Below are 23,380 nucleotides of genomic sequence, written 5' to 3'. Positions count from 1 at the left end.
TCCGAAACGCCGCAACCAGGCCGGAGAGCCTACGTCCCCCATCGTGACAAGTGAACGCAAGCCGCAATGGAGCCGGGGGCAAGGGCAAAGCGGTATCCTTTGAAGGAGCCTGCTAAGCAATGGTACGTCGATTGTCCGGCTCAAGCAACGCATATGCCATCGCGTCGCTACTGTGTCCGGGTCAGCACGAATCGTAAGCACGTCGGCGAACGTGATTACCACTATACCGTTTGATGCACGAGTGTACAAGAGCAGCTGAATTGATATAATTGTCGACCGTCATTTCCCAAGCTCTGCCGCGCTGATATATCTCACTCACCATTGCACTAGGTCTCTCCTGCTCCCTAGGGGATGCACATTCCGCCGTGCGGTCAGTGTAGGGTGCTCGACTGTGCAATGGCTTACGCGCTGCGATGTGGAGATTCTCCGGACATGAACATCAGCGCTGTGTTCCAGAACGCAGCTAGAATAGCGCTAACGAGATAGCATGTAATGATCATCGTGGATTGGCCAGGAATACGACCAGTCTAGACCACCCCCGTTCCTCGCAAAGGCTGAACGATCAGAACATCACGGAACCGCGTACAAAGAAGCTATTCAATTTGTTGCTTACCAGGACGACAATTGACGAACATACCTTGCCGTTGCAGGGTCGGCCGACTGCGCGGAAGTCGGAGAATATGTGAAGAAAGAAAGGATTAGAATAGCAAGACAGAGCAGGTTGTATGGTGCAATATCGAAATCTAGAACACCGAGCTTTGACAAGAGATGAGTCCTTCTGGCAAACCATATCAGGACCTCAAGGGTTATCCAAAGCCACTGATACGAGCAAAAACCACTCACATGTCAGCTTACAGAGGATGACAAGGTCACGCACTGCCAAGTCACCAGGCCTCTGCTTATGCTCATCTCAGGCCATCATCATTGCAGTGTAGGGACGTTCGCTAGCTTCTCTGCATCGCGCGGTACCGCCTAAAAGGAGATCGCTTGCCGAGTGGTTCATCAGCTAGATATCAGGCAGCGAGAGCACAATGCTCAAGCATAATACAAAGTTATGCGTAAGCATAACCCGGAAGTAACAGAGGCGCTGTCAGTAGAAACCTAAAAGGTGCGGGACCCAGAACGAGCGGTTAGCTGGTCTGGTCTGCATCAGCCAAGGCAAGGACTTGGATATCCTGGTCAGCTGAAATTCGAATGCGAAAAGGGCGTAGACTTACTGCGTGCGAGAACTTGAATATGACGCATGAAGGAGGTACCAAAGCTATTGTAGGCATGAATGTGCTGCGTGGTATGATTGACGGGGTCACTTGTATGTTGCACGTGCAGGATCCTTGCGCAAGAGGTCTGGCGGTCGATTGTGTAAGTGTCTGAGGTATGCACAGCCTAGCCTACAGGGGAAACAGCATATGATCCCAACCTACTTAAGCTCAGGCGGTCGTTCTACACACCTTTCCGATAGTCTACAGAACGTGACTGAACTCCCCGAAGACCTTCGTTTGAATTTCCAAGATGCGTCACCAGAGCGGACAAACGCTGCCCAATCACAAAAACATAGGGTCTCACCTAAGGTTCTGTAGCAACCCTTGAATTCAGCCAAAGACTCGGGCCCAAGGCGCTCGAATCCTCTTCTCACCCTTTCGCAGACCCCATTAAGCGATTCATCGAGGGTACTGCATGTTCTGTGAGGTAATGTAGGCCAAGGGAAGGACTAAGCTCCGGGGAGAATGTGGCTCGTCATGGCTGTCAGGAAACAGTCGATGGATTGCGAGTAAACCCTCGCCTTATGCACTCGGCGGAGAAGAGAAGAGGAGAATCTCTATTTGAAGCACCAGTAAGGACAGGGACAGACACCTTCGAGAAGAGTCAAGTGCAGAGATTAGTCCGCTGCTCTCGTGGATAAGCCATCTCGCAGACCTGGGTCGCGAGGGCGCTACACAGCGAGGAATTCTGTCACGATCTGCATAGCCTTCTCCTGGAACCCTGTGGCAACGTTCCACAGCCTGGAATGGTCTATCGCGGGAGACGTTCGTGAACGACGGTCATACCTCGCCGCACCTGCCGCATCTACAACGTCGAGTGCGCCCCCATCGTACGTGTTGCCAGCACAGAGACGAGGTGCATGTCAGAGGGAAGAGAAGGCGGGCTCCGTGGGTGTATGACTCGTTCCTGAAGCGACGTATGAATAGAGTTTGTCGCCGGCGAACGGAGTCTATCACGGATTCGTTCCGAGACAAAAGGAAGTCGTCTCGGTCAGTCTCGCCAGGCTTATCCTCCTGATGGCCGGCTTTTCCACCGTATAGGCGGGAGCTGCATGACGGGAGACGGCTCTGGTTGTGCTGTCCGCACGGAGGGCGATGCCAAGATATGGTCAGGAATGTCGTATCGAGTGGCTTTGTCATGCGCTCCAGCGGCACCGACCAGTGCAGAGGGACGCATCTTGAGGTCCTCTGAACTACGCCCCAGGGCTCCCGAAACGGATGCGCGAGTAAGCAAGGGGTCCAGCTCAAGCGCTTCGTGCTTGGCAACGGAGTCCAAGAGAATGCGGCGACCCCGGTCGCGCGTAAACGTCTCGTACCGGCCATGTAGATCGTCCTCATGCGGACGACCTTCTCCAAGGGATGCCACCCTGACATCCTCCAACTCGTGTCCCCAATCGTGGTCGTCGCTCTGCGTTGACGTCGTCCCGCTTGAGTCGAGAGATAATCGTTCGGTGAGAGTACTCCTTGCCGTAGCAAATAGGGCACCGAGACTTCGGCCCTGAGGCCGGCCGCCGAAGGAAAAACCAAGAGATGTGTGAGGTGCGCTGGATGGCGAAGGGAAAGCTGTACTACCGGTCGGAGAGTCCACGAAAGGAGGAAGCGTCGGTCGCTGCGGCTGGGAGCCAGAGTATTGTGAGATCGTCGGAGCCTCCGCTACTCTGAGATACTTCTCGAAGACAGCGGAGTAGACGGGGGAGGGAAGAATGACATCTGCGACACCGGGATGCGGACGACGGTTAAGGGCGGCTCCCGTGATCATCCTGGTCAACGACATTATGATTCGCTGTCCCCACGATGTTCTCAGCCAGTAAAGAGGCTGGGCTGGGAGCATCAGCACCACCGTCTACCTCTATTAGTGTAGTGTGGAAGTGTTTCACGTGTCGTGCTTTGTCTAGGGGAATGTAGAGCACTTTGCGTAGATGTACTGGATCTGATGGCCAGAGTTGATTCCACCGACGAAGGTCGGGAAGCGATACGCCGTATTTGAGGGCAACACCAGGAAGAGAATCGTTCGACGTGACCTGCAAGCCGCGGTGCTTTAGTCACTCGTCTACAGAATGCGAACTGGGCGCACCTCATGTAGAATTACCACCACCTCCTCCTCTCTAGTCTTCGGCTCTATTGCCTGGTCGTCAATTGCGTCCGAAGACCCATTCCCGCTGTTTGACGGAGCCTCCGTGTCGCTGAGGACGCGTTTCATGTGTGGACGGGTGTCATGAGCGGACAGGAGGCCAGCGACAAAGTCTTTGACCGCTCTGCTACTACTTGGTGATGCGAGAGGATGGGAGCTTGTAGGCCTGGTCACGTCGCCATCCAATGTGCGGACTCGCGAATGCGCAACACGGTGTGGCTCGTGGTCGTTCCTACTTCTCCGTGCAGCGCCGTCTGACACGCGCCGCCTCACTGTAGGGCGCGTCTCCTTCGACCTCACCGCCGAGCTGAAAGACGACTCTTCCAAGGATTCGCTATGGTTGCGAGTGCGTCATGACCGGTCACAACACCACTCTCAAGAGGCATGGGTCCGTGTTCAGCACTGTCTTCCTGTCAATAACGTCTCCAGCAGAAACACGATTCCTCACACACCATATGGCAGTTGAGCGAGAACACAATTGTAACGCGAAAGAATGCTGGCAGTAAGGTGTCCACTAGGTCCGTTGCACTGCTTGACTACTGCTGGTGTCAGTAGCAGATCACGTGATCACACCCGCTCCCGCCAAATCGGACGACTTATTGCCCAGCTATACTTGAGCTATTATACTTACATACATACTCCCGAGTCGATTCTCGACAATTGCTGGAATTTGAAGAGAACATCCTCAACGGCAAATGCTCCTAGTCCGTCTGTATGTATTTTGCTGCATGCATCGGCCCTCCCTTTGCTACACGTGCGTGATCTTCAAGTACTGTTTCTGCAGGCGCCCACTACGACCTGATCAGGCTCGCTGGGCTCGGCTCTCTGCCTCTCCACTACGCAAAACCCTGACACCGAAATTTACAGGCCACCTACTTCCCGAAGCTGAGCTTGCTTCTTGGAAATCTTGTCCAATCATGCTCAAAACTTGTCTGATGTTGCAGCGATAGGTAAGTAATCGATTCGCCGTGCTCACGGCACGTTGGCCAGACGCAGTTCGTAACGATCCCGCGAATTTGCCACCACATAGTGAACTGAGACCGCATCGCTATGATCGCCATGGTTCTTTATGCTAATCTGAATCTCATATTTGTATGATCCTTATGAGGTACGGCCGGCCTTCAAAATTCCGGGGACCAAGTTGACGTAAAATGAGTGATTGGCCTACTATTGTGGAGTCGATTAGATCCTCGACTCCTTTGTCCGAACGTCGAATCCAGGTAAGTAATAATGCAGCAAACTGGGCAAGTATCGGGGCACAATCGTATGTATTGTCATGTATTTATGTTCGAGTCCTGCATGGCAGAATAGCCCAATATTCTCACTACTCCCCAACGCTTGCGCAGACTCGGGGATCGGTTCGCATGCACCGTTCTGACGGACACTCATGGCCAGGCCAGCAGTATGACCCGATTGAGTTTACTCCGCTGGAGGATCTGCGCGACTGGGCGCGGGTGCAACTCGTACTCACGCCGACAAGTCATTCTCAAGACAAGTCATTCTCAACTCAGATGATTCGTCCACTGATGGCACGGTTGCAGGGTCTCGCGACGAGGTATGTTATAAACCTCAGCAGTATACACAGCCTCTCTCGTGCTGTCGTGCGAGTGACGGCTATTGCGAGGCGGCCCGCAAACGTTGCAATCGGATGCGAGTTCCTAAGTCAACACAAAACAGCCGTTACACAACTCATCACATTGGCGAGACGAATGCCTAGATAATAGTATGTAGTGTCAGTGAGTACTTCGACCATCTATCAATGCCACGTAAACGGCAAAGGGTCCAGTGGAAGTAGTAGGCACGAGATCTGTTTTTGCAGTCAGTAGCCCTCGTGCGGTCATGGCCAGTCTTGACGCAGACTGTTCTTGGAAGCTTCGATCGCACGCACCACAGTTGTACGTACATCGGGGTATGTAAACACACAATGTCTGAAGAGCGATGCTGCTTCACTTCCGCCTTGCTTGGGTCTAGCTACAGCTAGAGACGCCGCCTAGACGTCGACGGCCGCATGAGTTGGGCCATCAATTCGTTCGCTGGGTCGATATCTGCTCTATCGATATCGACGGCCTCCAAGGCCCACACGCGGTCTTAACGGCCTCTCCGAGTCAAGGACTCCGCGGCGATCGGCCAGCATCGGGCAACATCGCGCCCAAGACCAGCTCAAGAACCTGCAGACGGCACCTACGAGGATTGTCATGCTCGCGAGTGAGTCGGTGTTTGTATCCTGTCTACCACTGACCTCTTCCTTGCCTCAAACACACGCCTGCCGTCACACCGGAAAAATCTTGAACGCTCATACACACGGATCCATGTGGTCGAACATTTGGGATTGGACTACTCGACTATGGGATACAGGGCTGGGAGAGATGCCGGCATGAACTTGATACGGACCATACACATACGCAACATATCTTGTATACACAAGCTCGCGGCAACGACGGAACCGGTTACAAAACGTTCTGAAAACCAGGCAAGTAGAATGAGAAAGGTAATAAACACGCGAAATGGCACACGTTACTGACTGACAATATACCCTCTTAGACACTCGATACACTTTGATCCTGCGCTAGAGCTTCGCTCTCTTCTCTAGACCTCTTCGCGCCTACGACGCCAGTCCCTTGCGGCTGCTGCACGGCGCCCGCGCCCGTCACGCCCACCACCAGGCCCTTCAACCACCCGTTCTCTCTGCGGAGCGCCTCGCACTCCTTCTCCAGCTCCCCCACGCGCACCTCGAGCTCCTTGGCCTTCCGCTCCAGCGCCGCCTCGCGCTCCTTCTTCTTCAACCTGAACCGGGCAGACGCCGCAGTGTTGCGACGTCGCTTGTCCTCCGTAGGAGTCATCGACGTCTTGTCGTCCGACTCCGGACTCTCCGGTACAGGTGTATCGGCCGACGAGACGGACATACGAGCAGTGCGAGGACGCTTCGGAGCAGGAGCAGGGGTCTGGGACTGCTGTCGCTGCTGCTGCTGCTGCGTCTGGGGCTGCTGGGCGGGCTGCGCAGGAGCGGGCTGCGCAGGCTGGACGGCGGGCACGGAAGCCTGAGGGTTCAGCTGTGGAGGGAGGAAGCTGGTCGCTTGCATCGCGAGCAGGTGCGCGATGGAGTTGGCGTTCGCCGCTTGGTTTGCTGGCTGCTGCATGACAGGGGCCATGAACGGGTCGATGCCGAAGCTCGCGAGGATGCTCGAGATGTCCATCGGCATCTGCGTCCCAGCCGGGACGCCGCCCGGCGGGTTGGCATGTCCGTTGTGGGCGACACCGGTGGGAGGCAGCACGGTCGGGGTGACAACGTTCTCGTGGGCGGTCGTCTCCGCGATCCCGCCCCTCGACCGCCCCTCGTCGTCCTGATCGTTGTAGTGATCGTAATCGTCCGCGACGTGCTTGCCCTTCGATAACTCCGCATTTTTCGCCCTCTCGATGGGGACGAGAGGTTCATCGGACTGGAAGTTAAGGTTCGTCCATAGCTCGAGCTGCGCGTTCAGATCGGGTATGGGGAGCGAGAGGAGATCTGCGTCGGACAGGTATGGTGTTGCTGGCGGCGAGGGCTGGACGATATTCAGTCCCTGCAAGTGTGATGGCGCCATTGCTTCTTGCGGTGTCGAATCTCAGGCTATGAAGCCTGGGTCGATGTCTCTGCGTCGACGACGTGTAGGTCCACCCCCGAGGCAGGCGGGGGCGTTCGCGGGTAGGAGGAGTAGATGGAAGGAAGAGCAAAGTCGTGGCGATTTGAAGGATAATTAGTTGCGGCCGTGGGGCAAATGGAGGGCTCGCGAATGGGTGACTAAGATCGGACCGGCCGCTACAGACGCCCAGGATCCCCGAACCCCTGAAGGCCCCATCTGATGGCGATGCGCCGAGACGGTGCGTACCCTTCGCTTTCGACAAAATCGATGCTCCAAGAAATATATGAACTGACGAAGATACGGCTAGTTTGATACAAAGACAAGTGTCGGGAGGAAAAAGTGTACGAGTCCAGTTGGATTCGCTCGATCGGAAAAGGAAAGATCGATAACTTGCGATACCCGCGTCCGACCGACCTGCCAAGTGTGGCGTGTGTCGGGATCCAATGGACCCGGCTCAGTTAAGTATAACCGGCTGCGTCGCGAGATCACCCGAATGGGTGGTGAATGAAGCTTTGAAGCTTGGGAGAGCATTAAGAGTCGAGCAACGCGCACGAAAGTCTGACTCTCTACGGAACATCGTCCACGGTGGTGAAGAAACCAAAGTACCATGCTACAACGGAGTGCGGTGGCGAGGTGCGACTCCCTTCAGCGGGGGACGAGACCACTACAACTGGATCGCGGATCGGGGCCTGGACCTCTCGGATGGCTTGCGGATGCGACAAGTCTACTTGAAGACGTCCAATCGACAGAGCTGATAGCTCAACTTCCCAATCTGCATTGGTTGGAAGACACGTTAGCCAAACTGAATTGGAGTAGAGTACTCTCATCGGGTGGCCTGTAGGAGTAAAGACGTTACCATGGTATGATCCACGGGACCCCTCGAAGGCACAAATTCGTTCACATGATCGGCGAGAGATAACTGAAGAAGCAGTTCCAATTGAAGAGAATGCTTATCTCTGCAGTCGACCGCAGAGAAGCCTGTCATCCAGCCGCGGTTTGTACTGCAACAGATTCGTCAAGGGTAGGCAGAGTGAGAGCATCTCGCTGCCTTTTGACGCAACTCAACGGATGCGGCAGCGAGCAAAAGACGGTGTGAAACGTACCGCCAGTCAGGACAATGCAGCGTCTATGCTCACGAGAAGATAAAAGACCGGCGTCGACCAGCCGCTCATTGGTTCCATGAGGACGCGTGTCATCGACGGCGGTGAAGAATGTGACTCACCGACCTGAGCGGGGCCCTCCGACCGGGACACCTCGGCGGCAAGTTGGCAAGCGACAAGGAGAAGGCTTGCGTGGTCCAACCTGTGCGCGTCACGAGTGAGCATTTGTGAGATATCTAGATAGGTGATAGGACGGGACAGAGAATCTGCGAGTATCGCTGCAGTATCTCCGTGGTCCCGATGCTGCCCCGATTGCGGCCGCTCACAGCAGGGATCGTCGTGGGTGTGCATGACAGAACGTGCTGTTGAAGCCTGGATTCGGAGTGCGACTACTCACCGAGCGGTCGAGGCTGGGGATGTGAGGGCCACAGAACCTGATGTCCATGTCCAGTGTCAGTGCGGCTGAGTCGGCGACGAGGGGCCAGAGCCATGCGCTGCTTCACCTGTGTGAGGATTGAGGCTCAGATGCCATAGGTAAGCCATGCGACTACCAATTCCTCGCAGTGTCCTCTTCTAGATGCCATCTAGGGCCCTCCGGCGGATGTCCACTCCATCTCCCATGCTGCTGTTCTGAAAATCTGGCGTGAGCAGGACCTAGACCGCAGCAACTGAATGGAGCTCCTGGGACTCTAGAGTCGCAGAAGCAGACGATCGACCATAGGAATCTCGATGCTACTTGGCTTCTGCGCTGAGAACGAGCATTCATGGGAGTTCCGGGTGCGCGTGTGGTGACGCCGTGGCATCGAAAAGCAAATACGAGTAGCATGCAGCGGTCTGGATCTTGTAGGTTCGAAGCAATGAGCAAGCGGTGAATTAAGATGTGCGTCGCGCGGGCATGCAGAGGCTAGAGTCACTTGAGGTCCGAAGGTTGGTTGTTCAACGAGAGTGGCAACCGCCACCGATTCACAACGTACTCAGCTTACTCAGCCTGCCTTTCTTGGTCATCATATTGAACACCAAGCTCAGCGCTTCCGGCCAACCACCGAGTCGGCGCATTGCTTATACTCATCACTGCTAGTTTCCATATTACCTACGGCCAGGAACTTAGACGTCTGCGCTGAACACCATGTCGTCAACACCACAAGTTACCGTGCCGTTCTTCAAGAAGAAGGGTCGCCCAACAACTACGCGCAAGCGGTCTGCCTCGCCTCCAGCGACCGCAATGACCGTGCCTGTACCGTCGTCCTCCAAGTCGGAAGTTGTACTCCCCTCGCGGAAAGCGACTGCAAACCTTCTCAGCGCCGGGACAAAGCGCACCGCATCACAACGGCAGGAGGACGAGTACAGCGACGACGCGCCCGAGAAGGAGGGCCCCGACGTGAAATGGACGACCGCCGGCTCGCACATGAACGCCGCGCTGGAGATCATCCAGGGCGACGAAGCTGCGGAGATGCTTGCGAAGCGGCAGCGAAAAGAGGAGGGCGATGAGGAGGAAGACGTGCCCGACGACGGGTTGTACAGAGGCCAGAAGGCGTACGCGAGCCACGTCAAGAAGAACAAGGAGGTTCCGAAAGCGATGCGCGTGGGCCCGCAGAGAGCGTCGGGGAGCACGATCCGCACGGTGACGATCGTCGACTACCAGCCGGATGTGTGCAAGGACTACAAAGGTTCGTCTGCCCTGTCTGTGAGTGGGTGCAGTGTCTAACGCTTATTCGTGTAGAGACGGGCTACTGTGGCTACGGTGATACGTGCAAGTTCTTGCACGACCGCGGAACATGTGAGTGCTCAATTCTTAGGCCCGTGCACGCATAATTGACACTGCATCACAGATCTTGCCGGCTGGCAGCTCGATAAGCTAGCTGCTGACCCGAAACGACAGGTCGAGGACGTCTCGGACAGTGACTCGGACGACGAGGACATCCCCTTCGCGTGCCTCGTCTGCCGGAAGCCTTACACCGATCCGGTAGTGACGCGCTGCGGGCACTATTTCTGTTCGCCCTGCGCGATCAAACGCTTCGCGAAGACACCGAAATGCGCGGCGTGCGGTGCACCCACGGCCGGCATCTTTAACCGCGCCGACAAAGTCATCGAGAAAATGCGGAAGAAACGCGGGGACGATGAGGCCGAGGAAGGGGGCGACAGCAATACGGCCGACGTCGAAATCGAGGGGCTGCAGGGAAGCGACCAAGACGGCGGAGATGAAGAGGACAGTTAAGGCACCCCACTTGCTTAGCTCGACGTGGGCATTCCTCGCATGTACAGGGCATCACTAAGTACGTTTGCTCTATCCATAGACTCGTGCAATTGAGTTGTTTGTGAAATGCGGATGCAGGCAGGTTCTAGACGACTCAGATCAGAGCGTCCGAGATCCACGGCATCGCAAGCGGATCCTCCAGGCCACTTTGAGCTGATCTTCGTGACCAGCTTACGCCGTCCTCGTGCAAGATTTGGCAGCGGGAGGCGAGCAGGGCGCAAGTACTCAACGCAGTTGATGTCACTGGGGGACCGTTCAACTACTCCATGTGGAACGGCTTTTTCAAGCAGGGAGTACCGACGTATGCCGCGGGACATCGAGGATGGAAGCTCGCAGTTTCCTCCTCAGGCTGCCTCAGCATACGTAACGGCTTTCTGCGCTACCTTGGACATGACGTGTCGTTCGCGGGAATATGCTCTGTAGTCGGGACCGGCACTGTACTGCCCATCATGTGCTCTTACATGGCAGAGTGCTGAGGTAGCGGCAGATCGTTCATTATGGTAAGCGTTGGACGTCTCTGATGTCCGTTTCACTCGCCTCATGGGAACGTCAACACTCTGCTTCAGCAATTTCACAGGCGTCGTCTTCTTGATCATCATCTGCTAGCTATCTGGTTACTCGATGGAATGCGACACTGAGACGCTACACGGAAGCGCCGGTACCCCAAAGGAAAGCTGCTTGCGGGCTATGGTGACTTCTCCGCGCGATGGCTGCAAGAGAAGGTTACTATGATGCAGCTTGTATCCCGCTCAATTGACTACCCATACCGCACGCGCTCCCCACATTCGCTTCCTCGGAAAACGTTCAGTCTGGTTGAACCATGGCGGTCAGTCCGACTGGCTGGCCGATAACTGGGAGACCTACAGGATTGGCTATATATCGCGATTTGCACGGACGTGCCGCGGCAGCACTGACGCCCGTAGACAAGCCCGGAACAGAATCGTTCTAAGTAAGTATGCGCCCATCGAGTGCTAGGAAGCTGCGGGAGCGTTGTCGGTACGTGCACGGACTGCTCTCTTCTGGGCGAGCTCTCACCTTTCTGCTCGATGCTCGGGTTCGTCATCGTTCAGCGTGTCTGTTTTGGGCATACCGGTGATCAGCGCAGGCCATGGGGACCGGCGCCGATTCGAGGCGTTCTCTGCTATGTATCAACCGGCCATTGCGAATAAGAAGCCTGTCGTAGGGATTTCTCGTGGGCCACAGCTGTGCACGAAGTCTGTCAGAGCGGTATTTGTGATGGATCCGTGAGGCATGTGTGCTGTACGGGAACTGCACCGTCGGGCAAGTGAAGCCATGCCTTGGATGTCCTTACTAAATCCAACTGCCTTCCGCAGATATCTCCACTGTTCCCCGGGCCTGCTTCTTCAACTGAACCGCACGAACGCATGGCGTCTGCCGGTGGCACTGTCCATCGGCGATTCTATCGGGTCACGTACTCTCACCGTACTCATTTCGGACGACCAGCCGCAGCCATGGACGTGACATGATCGTCCATGCTTGATCCATGGGGAGGAATGCTCAGCGGAGATTCCTGTCATAGTCCGCCTCCATGTGTGTCGAGTCTCTGCGCGAAGTAATACATTCTTCAGACGACAGCGACGAGCGACGGGTCCGGCCAGGCCTGTTGACAAGGTGACACAACGTACAACTATCCTCGATGGGACTACATCTCGGCAACGAGCTACACGGAACGCTCTTTCAATGCACCGGTGCTCACTCTAATCGGCAATAGGATCGCAAGCGCCTCGTGAGGCCTAGGAGATCTATTCGGTTGCGATGGAGTACAGTGGGGTCGGCCGCGGTGATACAGACGTGGAATGAGTGTTCCAAGATACAAGACAGCTAATACACGTCGGGTTTACGCTAAAATAGGATATAGGCTACATGCTACGGGCAGATACCAACCGTCAAGTCGCCGGACATCCGGTTCACATGGGCATCTTGTCGCACCCATTGTCGAGATGCCGCTTCAGCGAATCGGCGCGACTGAACTCCTTCCGGCAGTATTGGCAGCTATGCGACGTCTGCAAATGCTGACTCTCGTAGTGCCGCTTGCGATCGTGCGGACGAGAGAATGTGCGGTCGCACTTGTCGCATGCGTACCTCTCGACGCCGGGGGAGGGGGAGGATTTCGGTGGAGTAAGCGCGGAGCGGGAGGGATGCTGCGTCTGGTAAGTCTGCATCGTCTGCGCAGGGGTGGGGATGTATCGAGTGTCGTGATGGGCAGCCTGGGCATGATGCGCCGAGCCATGGTGATATCCCGCCTGGGCGTTCGCTGCGGCGAAGTGAGGAGGATACGAGGCTCTGGCAGGTGGCACCATGCCTGCGTATGCGGCGTTCGCCTGCAATTGCGGCTGTTGCATCCCGGCATGGTGGGCGTTCGTAAACGGAAGATTCCGCAACGCTTGTCCTGGAGCACAGGTTAGAATGAGGAACACCAAATGAATGGCTGCAACAAGCGAACATACCGCCATATTCGCCTCGAGGATCGCCAGGCTGGGCGGCTGACATGTGGCTGGTGGTCGCCGGCGGGTACGCCGCGTACTGCGAGGATGGATGGGCATAGGCGATGGGTTGCGGCAATGCGGAAGCTGGGTAGCCTGCCCCGTGGGGCTGCTGGTAATGTGCGGACATGTCGGTTGTGGAGGACAACGAGTGCCGGTGCTGGCCATCTTGGCCTCCGGGTTGCGAAGAGTTGTAGTAAGGGTTCATATTAGGTGGACTCAGCGCGGTGGGTAGTCTATCTCGCTGTCGACATACGCTTGGACCTTTTATGAATACTCGCGGCGTCCATCATCGTCTTGCAGTGAAGACGATTTAATACGGGGCCTTCCCATGTTCGGTTCATAGCATACGTAGTATGTACCGGTGGTGTCATGCATCGAGATGTCCAGGATCAATCGAAGCGTTGAACACCGGGTTTCAAATCCTGACTGTTGTCAGTCTTCGATGGTAGTCCACTTGCCGTGCATATCGGCCAATGATGTATAACTATACTCGGCTCGGAGATCTGTCCAGTGGGGTTAGATCAAGAGTCTGCCAATTTTCTTCAGCTGAAACGGCTCGAGGAGACACTCCAACTGTACAAAGCACTGATCCTCCGATTCTTCGATCTTCGCGGGGCACAAGTTTGCTGCGTCAAGTGTTGCAACTTGGTTGTGACGTTCCGCGCGTGTCGGGAAGAAGGCATAGCGACGCCGAAAGCCACGGCTCACGGCTCGCACCGGGGCAGAGCAGCTGTCCTGTACCGATGCAATCTCTCTAAAAGCAGGTGAAGAATGAAGTCGTGGGACGCAGGGATCACATCGTTCGGTATTATCGCCGTTACGTAAGTGGGTTGTGAGTTACTCGCCGACTAAGGAGACGTCCGTTCCATGCATGGACCTGACGCAGCCCAAGAACCTCGAATTCGACCGCCGAGCGGGACCGCGGCCGGGCCCAATCGCCATTGGATTGTGCTCGTATGCTTCGACACTAGCCGGGCGCCATTGGTTTCACATAGGTGACAGGCACGTCCTGATGCACCGGTGAAATTCATCTGTGTCTGAAGAGGACGTTAAGGGGACGGGTGGTGATGGAACCTGAGTAAGTTTCCGATGGCCTGGCTTGCGACCGCGGCGCTTCTGCGCACGCAGCGTAACCTAACACTCACCACGGGCATTTGTTCAGAAAGGCTTAGAGCTGGCTTTGCTCCACTCCTAGTCCATGTAAGGATTGAAGGATAAGTTGTTGGAAGCATCTCCGTCGTCCGAGGCACACAGCCATCATCCTTGGGGAACTGTGTCACGATGTCCATGTGCATCGCGCGGTGCTAACGTGCTCCGGCCAACTCCTAAGCTAGCCTGGTCTGGCAAAAGACACTACAACCGAATACGTCGATGCTGCATGGGAGACACATTGAGCATAAGAGGGTGGCCAAGAGCTGCACGGCGAAATGCCGTGGCCCCGGACCAGCGTCTATACTCTATAGCTTGAGGAATCTGGCCGCCGTGTCTGCAAATGATCATCGAACCACGAGGATCGCCTGGCCACTGCTTCAGAGAGAAAAAATTATTGATAGTCGGCTAGCTATTTCGCAGTGCAAGGACACTTACCTCACCTTGACCATACGATACCAAGACGACACCGCGTCGGAGCCAAGGGATTTCCGCCGATTCCGAGGCCCCAATATGACAGATTTTCTTTGCTAACATGCACCGCAGTGAGAAGATTCAATTGACGCTGTGTGGCAGCAGCTAACGACAGAGCTTGGCAGAGGAAGATCGAAAGTCATACTGAATCCACACAGACAGGTGTATATAGAAGGACTGAGCGTTGATATGTATGCAACCACGTCCTGACTTCCATTTGTGGAAAACGAAGCAAGCAGACGCAAACACCACCTTCGCGAGCCGCTGCGCCGAGGCGCTTACCAGTCAAGAACGCTCGCACTGACATCCAGGTTCATGGCGCCTTTCGATCTCGACGCTTGTATCGAGCAACTACTACGGAAACAGCTGCTGCACGAAGCACTTCTGCGGGAAATATGCGAGAAGACGAAAGAGGTGCTCATGAGGGAGTCCAATGTGGTGCATGTTAGTGCACCTGTTACAGTGGTCGGCGACATCCATGGGTGAGTCACCGCGTCCCTGCAGTAAGCCAGGTCTAACTCATGCTCAAGTCAGTTCTATGACCTTATTGAAATCTTCCGCATAGGCGGATTTGCACCTCACACGAACTACCTCTTCCTCGGTATGTTATGATTAGTCAGAACGCGTACATTCCAAATTCATGCACCCACGAGGCGACTATGTCGATCGCGGACTCTTCAGCGTCGAGACAATATCCCTCCTCACGTGTCTCAAGCTACGATACCCCGACCGCGTCCAGTTGATTCGAGGGAATCACGAGTCGCGTGCCGTTACGCAAGTCAGTGAAGCTACAGTCGTGTGGAACCTACATTCATGGGCTCTTGCTAGACTTATGGCTTCTATACCGAATGCGTCCGCAAATATGGGACATCCCACGTATGGACGTACTTCACCGACATGTTTGACTTCCTCACGCTCTCGGTGGTCATTGATGATCGAATATTTTGCGTCCACGGCGGTCAGTATCATACGTAGTAAGGTTGCTTCACGCTTTAAGTTTGCGACCATGCAGGTTTGTCGCCGTCCATACATTCCATCGACCAAATAAAGGTCGTTGACAGATTCCGAGGTTAGTCCTTCTAAGTTGTCTATCCTTACCTACATCTCAACTTGTCCCAGAGATTCCCCATGAAGGCCCGATGGCGGACCTGGTATGGTCTGACCCGGACCCAGAGAAGGAGGACTTTGCAATATCTCCTCGGTATGCTCCATGCAGTAGAGTGTCCCCAGAAGACTGATTAAGTGTGCGGTTCCAGCGGTGCAGGCTATACCTTTGGCTCAGGAGTCGTCTACAAATTCCTCGAGACCAATAACATGTCGCACATCTTGCGCGCACACCAACTCTGCATGGAAGGTTACTCATCACTATTCGATAAACACCTCTCCACGGTATGGTCCGCGCCGAACTACTGCTATCGGTGCGGCAATTCGGCGAGCATATTGGAAGTAGGGCCGGGAGAAGCGATGTACTTCAATGTCTTCCACGCAGCGCCGGAGAATGAGCGGGACGGGCCCAGCCAACAAGCGGCTCAAAATGCAGGTGGCAAGGTGCGTCGTTCTGTTCGTTGAGGTGGCGTGGTGGTACTGACGGTGGCCTGCCCTTCCAGCTGCCTGAGTATTTCCTGTAAATTATGCTAGGATTCATACCCGGTCGTCGTGCAACAGTATTGTATCAACACGTCCATCTATACATAGAGCCACCGGCTGTGCTTGTATCGAATGCGCACGTTGTAATATCATCTGCCCATGTGTTTCACCGATGAGACGGCCGCTCCTTTGTCAGTCACTGATGTCTGTCTGCCCGTCGTAATCACGAAGGACGGCTTCATGTATGTCGTGCCGCGCATTGTTCTCTCTCCTTTGAGCTCACAAAAACACCTACAAGCTCGCACACCCAGACGACGGAAGTGGATCGACGGACATCAAATGTCGGACCGTCCTGGAGGTAGGATTGACACGCCACCGCCGCCCCCTCATCGGAATGGAATTGTAAACGCTTAGAAGCGAGATAGACAGTGCCTCCATGCTTCACTTCGCTGTCCAACATGCAGACAGGAGCTTGTACAGGCATTGGCGTGGTACTTGCCCGCCTTACGTGGCATAAACTCCTCGGAGACTCTGGCAGGGGCGCCGAGGGGGATCCAGGATGTCACCTATACATATTGGATGTCGCAGGCATCCTCGCGTTGATATCTAGCATTACGTCGTCTCTGACCGTGTACAGGCCGCAACTCGCAACTCAAAGTAGATGGCAGTCGGCCACTGATCGGTAAGAGTGTTCCCCTTGGTTGAGGTCTCTGAGCTATTTCTGTCGGAAGTGACTGCGCTGAGACCTTGCCCAGGCGATGCAGCCCAAGACGAATTCTTCTTCGCTCCATGAGGGTATATGAGCGGAGTGGTGCAGATTTTAACACTGAGATCTTATTCAACCGGCGGACGCCGAGGTAAAGAGAGGTACAGATTTCGCGGAACGCGACTACGCATTCCCAGGATCGGGGCTTGGGTCTGTCAATCTGGTCGGACACTGGTGAATATATTGTCATGCGCAGACGATGAGTAATGTGTTCAAATGGTCATTGCACTAGGCAAATGAAATATCGTCGCGGATAATATTATTAATACAATGAGCAGACTGGTTCCATGGCTGTAAATGAATGCAGATCATGAAGCCATTCAGCTGTGATAAATTTGAGAAGGCCGACAGCTGACCCATACAGCCCGAAGCCTCGGTTTTCCCCTTGTCAGTGACTACTAGGTTCCACCACCGGCCGATGGGCTAACGTACGCCTGGGCCGGTCCCAAGTAACCCACGAAGCATCGTCGTCAAACTCGACGTCTGTGCACGCATACTAAAGGCGAATCGTGTCCTTCGTGATATACGAACGACGGCAACAAGCACGACGGCTGCTAGGGCCGTTACGAGGTGTATGTGCCAGCGCGCCCAGAAGAGCCACGCGAGTGTGCGCAGCAGGTCTCGCTTTCGTCGGCGGCCGTGCCGCAGAGTCGGGATGGGGGTATCGTGAAGAATTGGGTATCCGTAGTAGGGGCTGTGCTGTGGGGCTGGGCGCGATGGGGGGACTCCCATCATAGGAATTTCAGGATCTGCCGCCTCCGAGTCCGATAGGGTGTCTACACTCTTGCGCGCAGGGCCGGCGTCGGCGTCAGCATGGCATTGAGGACCAATTCCATCCGCAGTTTTGAGGGAAGTCCGCAAGGGATCCTCCAGTTCAGAAGACGGAGGCAAGAGACCACCGAAATCTCCACACGAGAGGTGAGCTTCCAGTCGGCGTAAGGCAAGAAGAATTTACCAGATGGGAGACATTCTGGCGGCAAGTAGTCCAGGAGCTCTTCGCGGCTGGGGAAGAAGATACGTGAACGCGCTCTCGGGGGCAGGAGCCGTCTGATAAACATAGTCAGAAAAAGGGTGACACGATGCCGCTCATGAGAACACATGCTTCGCGAAGTTCCATGCTCCGGAGAAGGACCATGCGTAGTTGAGCACAAAGACTGCGTGATGCGATCCATCAGTCGGAAGGTAACCACATGTACGAGGCGCGCTACAGGTACTAGTGGCAGAGACACTCACCCGCCGCGATCATGCCAGGAAACGCGGGCAAAATTTGCTGCGCGAATTTTGAGATGACATCCATCCGTCCCTATGTCCAGGCGGTGAATTCGAACGCCTGGTTTCTGAAAGATTACATGGACGTACAGCGCTGGTGATTGACACGCCTTCCATGTCCAACAGGGCAATGTACTGCAGGACAGGTGGCTCCCTGACATCGCACTTGGAGTTGAGCTGATGGAGGCGCACGCGCAAGGATTCCATAGAGGTATTCAAAATAGACGGAAGCTCGGGTGACGAGAGTTGCAGCCCCTTTGGCCTTATGACGATGATTGGTCGACCGAAAGAATCAACTGAGCTGAGTGGGAGACAGCGTAGGAACTGCGCGACATCCGTTCGTGGCCGAGATATAGGGCTCAGGCGGCCGAGCATGATGCGCCGGATATCTTCAAGAGCCAACGATGCGACGAACTTGTGGCGCTATGATTCGAAGTCAGTTGGGGCGAAGTAGAACCGGGCAAGCAACTCTCTTACCTTCAAAACGCGAAATATAGAGGCTTCGACACGTCAGTAACCACACCTCAACCACAGTTCGTACTCACGGATGTCTGCTGCCCAGTCCACAAAATTTTGTCGACCGCGCTCATCGACTCCAAGCTCAGCGACCATGTCTGGTATGACATGGTCAAGCAGGAGATCGTGCAAATCCAATACGGTGTTGAGTTCTTTGCGATACAGCTCATCTAGCTTCTCCTTTTCGCAGCGCAAACCATCGTAGACCTTCATGTGTCTGGCCTATCCCGTTCAACTTCGTTGGAGTCGAGGTCAACTCGCTGCTGCCTGCGGCAGCGACTTGGAGAGTTGATTGGCACGTTGGAGGCATGTGATTCGGACGCGCCGGGCGCTCGTACGCGTCTGCTGCTGTCACGAGATACGCGTCGAGTTGTTTTCCACTGGCTCGTCCGACGTCCTCCCAGTCCAACACTCTAAACACATTCACTGCTGGATCCTGCTCGCGTCCAGGCGATCTGAGCTCAGAGAAGATGTCTTCAGATGACCTGATTGCGTGGTTCAAGTCCAGAAATGGTACTGTCGACACATCGTCGATGGGATTTGCAGAATACCCTGCTTGCGGCCGCGGCGCCGTCGCTCTGAAGGACATACCTGTAAGTCGTACGCATCGCAGTACGAGTCAATTTACCTATGTGAAGTGATGCAGCAGGGGCATGTCCTGTTCACCATCCCGCGCGACGTTACACTGTCTACGCGTACATCCTCCCTCCCCTCCCTGTTCGGCATGGAGGCGTGGAAACGGCTCGGATTGGACAAGGGTTGGGCGGGTCTGATTCTTTGCATGATGTGGGAGGAAGCACAGGGAAGCGTATCAAGGTGGTCCGCGTATCTCTGTAAGTCGTGAGCGACGAACTGCATAACCATAAGTGATGCATTGATATATTCCCGCTAGCTTCCCTGCCTTCAGCGTTCGATACGCCCATGTTCTGGCCCGATGATGATATAAAAGAGCTCGCGGGGACTGCAGTGGTAGGTTCGTCTTCGATTACTCTCGTCACCCCCCAGCGCGCTAACGCTCCAGTTCCCTGGCGTTCCACAGACAAGATAGGCAAGGAGGAAGCCGAGCGAGATTACGCGGAGAAATTAATTCCTGCTATACAGGTGGTTACAGTTATTCACGATGCTTTTGCTTCGATTCTGACATTGCATGCTCAGGGTCGTCCCGAGCTATTCCCTGAGGGTGCCCGCCAGCTTCATTATTCGCTAGAACGATACCATATCATGGGAAGTCGCATTCTGTCTCGTAGCTTCCACGTCGAGCCATGGTCTGGTGACGAGGAGCACGATGAAGCGGCCGAGGATAGCGACCCAGAAGGTCAGGCCATGGACGTGGACCAACAAGAAGATACACAAGGCGAAACTGCGATCGGAGACACTGAGAGGCCGCCAGACGACACGTTAGAGGTTGACTCAGCAGACTCAGACGATGAAGGCGCTGAGGATTCCGCCGTCGTCGCAATGGTGCCCATGGCAGACATGCTCAATGCTCGTTATGAGTCGGAGAACGTAAGCATCGATGTTATCCTCGAATCATGCAGCGCGTCCGTTGATGTTGCCTCTTAGGCCAAGCTGTTCCATGAGGCTAAGGATCTGCGCATGGTCACTACGAAGCCTATCAAAGCTGGGGAACAGATCGTAAGTACCACGTCGACTTCGTCTTTAGCGACTGAAGGTATCAATTCCATCTCAGTGGAATACATACGGAGACCTACCAAACTCGGATCTGCTTCGCCGATATGGTCATGTTGACCTTGTTCCGGTTCCGCAGCCCCTTGGTGGCCTTGGTAATCCTGCAGACGTAGTCGAAATCCGTGGCGACTTGGCAGTTGCGGCCGTTACGGATGGCCAATCTACATCTTTGGGCGAACGGGTCGACTGGTGGCTCGAAAACGCCGACGATGAGTTGAGTGTTTCACAGTCTATCGTTACCAAGAAGCTCACGATGTCCCCTGCGGCAGCACCTTTGTGATTGGGACAGATTGCGAGCTTCCAGAAGACCTCGTGTCTTTTGTGCGCCTCCTGCTGATGCCCCTTGACGAGTGGGGGAAGACGAGCGGGAAGGCAAAACTTCCGAAACCAAAAGTCGATCTCGGCGTGCTCACCGTTATTGAGAAGACGCTGGCAAGACGCATGCAGGATTATCCAAACAGTCTCGTGGTATGCCTTCATGTGCCTTGACCTTTTATGCTTGCTCATGAGCATCAGGAGGACGAGCAGCTCCTTGAGTCTGCGAATGACGGTCTCTCGCTTAATAGGAAGCACGCGATCATTGTTCGCATCGGCGAGCAGAGGATTCTACGAGGCACCCTGCACAAAGTGCGAGCGACAAAGGAGAGTATGAAGCCTGCGTCTTCGAACACGAAAGACAAAAAGCGGCCCCGGGAAGCGACAGACTCAAACCCGCATGGTAAAGGCAAGAAAAGTAGACGTTAGTCCATAACTGTCTTGTTTGTCGTCCTCAGTAGACAGGAGCGCGCGAGGTCGTGTCTAAGACGGGCGACCTCTGGTGCAGCCTGCGAATCCTCAAACATTCAGCCCTAGTACTCCAGTATGCGGTACGGATCTCATGTATTGTACACGATAGTTCTATCCCGGCTTGCTGATCCGCGTTGGATACGTTCGCGTTCAACCTGTCGAGACCAGACTAATGTCTATGCCGCTGGTGTACAACCACTAGTGTCTACAAACACCCGAGTCGACGGCCCCAACGAACTTGGTCTCGTACCCATCCGTGTGGACGCACCCCACCAGCGCTCCGACACGGTGCGTCCACACGGATGGGTACGAGACCAAACGAACTTGGCTCAGGTGCGATGCGTGCCGATTTCATTGAGTACTCGTTTCATTTACCCTGCTATTGCTGTCACAACCTTTCACTCGACTAGTAAGTTAACACACTTGTGGTGTTCAACGTTCAACACCGGAACCTCGTTCAACGACGTGTCATACCGTGCCGTAACGTCAACGAAGAAGCAAGTTCGCTTGGAGAAATGATAGTCTATAACATTATTACTCCAGTCCGGAATGATACTCAAGAAGCTCGGTGAATGACAGTTTGGTTCATGTCCGAGTCTCGAGAAGCCCATTAGTGCGTGCCCTCCATATGGCTCCATGTTTCTCTGGGATATTGAGGTGTACTCTCGAGATGTACACTGACAAGTGTCAGCACTGCATTCCTGAGTGTACTTACCTTCCAGCTCATTTAGTTGAGCAAACAACGGCGTAAAGATCGGCCATCGATGTCACGACGCAGTACGGTGCCATGGACCGTTCGAAGTGAGCAAGGAAGGTGCAACTAATAGCATGAATAATTGCGCCCGAGCGTCGCGGGTCGGCAGCACGATCCTGAGGTTGTCGGATATGTTGTCCTAACCATACGCCGCCGTCGCGGGACAGCTCGAATAATGTATCTACGGCACTGTCGATGGGTACATAAGTGCAACTCAGCGACGGAGGTAATAGACTCACCTCGGGCTTGGCCCGGGCATCTCGCGTAGCGTGGATAGGCGCCCGGGCAAGATCTACGTACTTAACCACAGTTAAGTTCTTCTCTCCAATCCGTCTCGCATCCCGATGTTGGACCCCTCGCTCCTTGCTATGTTTGCATCGCTACCTCCTGACCACCGATCGATGTCGACCTCATCAAGCATCTCAACAGAAGATGCTGATCCCTTATGGGAGAGCTTCAGTACCTGTGATACAATGCCCAGCACTGTCGACAGTGCGAGTGTTACAGATTCATTGACATCGGAGCAATGGGACATGATCCTCACACACGTCCACCCCTTTCTCTTATCCACGGCATCCGATCGGTGTATGAGGAAACCTTCGAGAGCACGCTGGTGATGCCTGCAAATACACAAGCCAATACGAAGGACAACCATCAGTCGACGTCGACGGTTGCAGCCGTAGTGGAATGTGTACTCACACATCATGCTTCTTATACCAGTCTTCGCCCACTAGCCATCTTCGGTACCAGGGGTACGACGAGCGATACGAGGGCATGCATGTCGCGGGCACCCCTTTGCCAGAGTATGCACCTGCCGGTGCTAGTCCAGACGACGCATCAATCACCGGTAGCTCGCTGGGGAGCGAAGCGATGGACCACGCTATAAACCACGCGGTGCTGGCCGTAGAGGGTTCTGTGCCTTATGCGGACTACGTCGAGGCTTGGAGGCAGGAGGCACAAATGTGGGCATTCTGGGACTTCAGGGAAACAGATGAGCCTGACGAGATGGACTCGCCTGTGGTGGTTGCCACCCCGCTCGACGTTCAAATGGCAATCCCCGAAGGCACTCCAGCTCCGCCCTTGGAGGGTAACGCAGCGGTCGACGTGGGGCCGGATTTGCCAACGTTGGCTGGAACTCCCGAGCTCTGCGGATTGGAGGACGAGACCAGTCGTTCGTTGATGAACGAGATCATAGACACCGCGATGGCTGAGTGGTCGACGAACAACCTCGACGCGGTCGTCCTCGATCACGAGCAAGACCAATGTGGAGATTAGTATGGAGAGGGGGTGGATGTAAAGCGAGGAGCTCCGAGTGAGCCGCAGGAGAGCTGCCAGAGGACCACAAGATTGCGCGAGACATTGGCCTGCAGACAGAGACACACACACAGGCAAATAAATGCGCAGCCAGCGAACGAGAGCTTACTGACCAGGCGGACTAGTGCACAACCTTCGAGCCGTTTTATTCGCTTCCGAGTCATCTCCTCCGTGGGTATGACGAACAGGTTCCATGTGCGTGACA

At 54.9% G+C, this 23,380-nt stretch overlaps 7 protein-coding genes across 7 annotated transcripts; 3 read left to right on the top strand and 4 right to left on the bottom strand.

Moving 5' to 3' along the window:
• Window positions 1-2,916: 2,916 nt before the first annotated feature.
• Window positions 2,917-3,948, bottom strand: B0H18DRAFT_1025440 (uncharacterized protein; the record flags this gene model as incomplete). The annotated part of the gene is made up of 5 exons (XM_048029760.1): window positions 3,843-3,948; window positions 3,749-3,792; window positions 3,334-3,710; window positions 3,029-3,280; window positions 2,917-3,005 (listed from the first exon to the last, which is right to left on the bottom strand). Coding segments are annotated over exons 2-5 (746 nt in total), but the record flags the coding sequence as incomplete, so codon positions are not given.
• Window positions 3,949-5,700: 1,752 nt separating this feature from the next.
• B0H18DRAFT_1025433 (uncharacterized protein) lies at window positions 5,701-7,193 on the bottom strand. Its single transcript, XM_048029759.1, has one exon. It carries the CDS (start codon window positions 6,969-6,971, stop codon window positions 5,928-5,930), a length of 1,044 nt encoding a protein of 347 aa, XP_047890032.1. The 5' UTR covers window positions 6,972-7,193; the 3' UTR covers window positions 5,701-5,927.
• A 1,609-nt stretch (window positions 7,194-8,802) lies between these two features.
• Window positions 8,803-10,332, top strand: B0H18DRAFT_613844 (uncharacterized protein). The gene is made up of 4 exons (XM_048038783.1): window positions 8,803-9,037; window positions 9,132-9,777; window positions 9,831-9,887; window positions 9,940-10,332. Exons 2-4 carry the CDS (start codon window positions 9,237-9,239, stop codon window positions 10,323-10,325), a joined length of 984 nt encoding a protein of 327 aa, XP_047890031.1. The 5' UTR covers window positions 8,803-9,037; window positions 9,132-9,236; the 3' UTR covers window positions 10,326-10,332.
• Window positions 10,333-12,069: 1,737 nt separating this feature from the next.
• Window positions 12,070-13,258, bottom strand: B0H18DRAFT_613705 (uncharacterized protein). Its single transcript, XM_048038782.1, has 2 exons — window positions 12,833-13,258; window positions 12,070-12,774 (listed from the first exon to the last, which is right to left on the bottom strand). Exons 1-2 carry the CDS (start codon window positions 13,074-13,076, stop codon window positions 12,293-12,295), a joined length of 726 nt encoding a protein of 241 aa, XP_047890030.1. The 5' UTR covers window positions 13,077-13,258; the 3' UTR covers window positions 12,070-12,292.
• A 1,450-nt stretch (window positions 13,259-14,708) lies between these two features.
• B0H18DRAFT_936778 (Metallo-dependent phosphatase-like protein) lies at window positions 14,709-16,550 on the top strand. Its single transcript, XM_048041807.1, has 9 exons — window positions 14,709-14,976; window positions 15,025-15,095; window positions 15,148-15,272; window positions 15,323-15,452; window positions 15,507-15,563; window positions 15,614-15,695; window positions 15,751-16,042; window positions 16,102-16,323; window positions 16,380-16,550. Exons 1-8 carry the CDS (start codon window positions 14,810-14,812, stop codon window positions 16,120-16,122), a joined length of 945 nt encoding a protein of 314 aa, XP_047890029.1. The 5' UTR covers window positions 14,709-14,809; the 3' UTR covers window positions 16,123-16,323; window positions 16,380-16,550.
• Window positions 16,551-17,270: 720 nt separating this feature from the next.
• Window positions 17,271-18,845, bottom strand: B0H18DRAFT_881289 (CRAL-TRIO domain-containing protein; the record flags this gene model as incomplete). Its single annotated transcript, XM_048040834.1, has 7 exons — window positions 17,271-17,752; window positions 17,803-17,894; window positions 17,944-18,001; window positions 18,081-18,150; window positions 18,207-18,539; window positions 18,594-18,616; window positions 18,662-18,845. The coding sequence occupies 7 exons, from the start codon at window positions 18,843-18,845 to the stop codon at window positions 17,271-17,273; spliced, it is 1,242 nt and encodes a 413-aa protein (XP_047890028.1).
• Window positions 18,846-19,012: 167 nt separating this feature from the next.
• B0H18DRAFT_1025399 (SET domain-containing protein) lies at window positions 19,013-21,356 on the top strand. Its single transcript, XM_048029758.1, has 9 exons — window positions 19,013-19,225; window positions 19,279-19,465; window positions 19,525-19,605; window positions 19,672-19,733; window positions 19,788-20,138; window positions 20,196-20,267; window positions 20,323-20,534; window positions 20,591-20,789; window positions 20,838-21,356. Exons 1-9 carry the CDS (start codon window positions 19,103-19,105, stop codon window positions 21,063-21,065), a joined length of 1,515 nt encoding a protein of 504 aa, XP_047890027.1. The 5' UTR covers window positions 19,013-19,102; the 3' UTR covers window positions 21,066-21,356.
• The last annotated feature ends 2,024 nt before the right edge of the window (window positions 21,357-23,380 follow it).

The sequence above is a fragment of the Fomitopsis serialis genome, assembly GCF_022376445.1.
Source record: "Fomitopsis serialis strain Sig1Antser10 chromosome Unknown B0H18scaffold_71, whole genome shotgun sequence".
Classification (NCBI taxonomy): domain Eukaryota; kingdom Fungi; phylum Basidiomycota; class Agaricomycetes; order Polyporales; family Fomitopsidaceae; genus Fomitopsis; species Fomitopsis serialis.
The sequence above is the reverse complement of the archived record's forward strand: the minus strand, read 5'-3'. Positions and strand labels throughout refer to the sequence as shown.

Excerpts from the sequence above, each read along its gene's own strand:
- B0H18DRAFT_1025433 (XM_048029759.1), bottom strand. The coding sequence starts at position 6,971 with ATGGCGCCATCACACTTGCAGGGACTGAATATCGTCCAGCCCTCGCCG.
- B0H18DRAFT_613844 (XM_048038783.1), top strand. The coding sequence starts at position 9,237 with ATGTCGTCAACACCACAAGTTACCGTGCCGTTCTTCAAGAAGAAGGGT. Across the intron at positions 9,778-9,830 it reads TGTGTGCAAGGACTACAAAG|AGACGGGCTACTGTGGCTAC; the intron begins GTTCGTCTGCCC and ends TTATTCGTGTAG. Across the intron at positions 9,888-9,939 it reads CTTGCACGACCGCGGAACAT|ATCTTGCCGGCTGGCAGCTC; the intron begins GTGAGTGCTCAA and ends ACTGCATCACAG.
- B0H18DRAFT_613705 (XM_048038782.1), bottom strand. The coding sequence starts at position 13,076 with ATGAACCCTTACTACAACTCTTCGCAACCCGGAGGCCAAGATGGCCAG. Across the intron at positions 12,775-12,832 it reads TCCTCGAGGCGAATATGGCG|GACAAGCGTTGCGGAATCTT; the intron begins GTATGTTCGCTT and ends CCTGTGCTCCAG.
- B0H18DRAFT_936778 (XM_048041807.1), top strand. The coding sequence starts at position 14,810 with ATGGCGCCTTTCGATCTCGACGCTTGTATCGAGCAACTACTACGGAAA. Across the intron at positions 15,096-15,147 it reads CACGAACTACCTCTTCCTCG|GCGACTATGTCGATCGCGGA; the intron begins GTATGTTATGAT and ends TGCACCCACGAG. Across the intron at positions 16,043-16,101 it reads CTCAAAATGCAGGTGGCAAG|CTGCCTGAGTATTTCCTGTA; the intron begins GTGCGTCGTTCT and ends CTGCCCTTCCAG.
- B0H18DRAFT_1025399 (XM_048029758.1), top strand. The coding sequence starts at position 19,103 with ATGTCTTCAGATGACCTGATTGCGTGGTTCAAGTCCAGAAATGGTACT. Across the intron at positions 19,606-19,671 it reads CGCGGGGACTGCAGTGGTAG|ACAAGATAGGCAAGGAGGAA; the intron begins GTTCGTCTTCGA and ends GGCGTTCCACAG. Across the intron at positions 20,139-20,195 it reads CTCGTTATGAGTCGGAGAAC|GCCAAGCTGTTCCATGAGGC; the intron begins GTAAGCATCGAT and ends GTTGCCTCTTAG.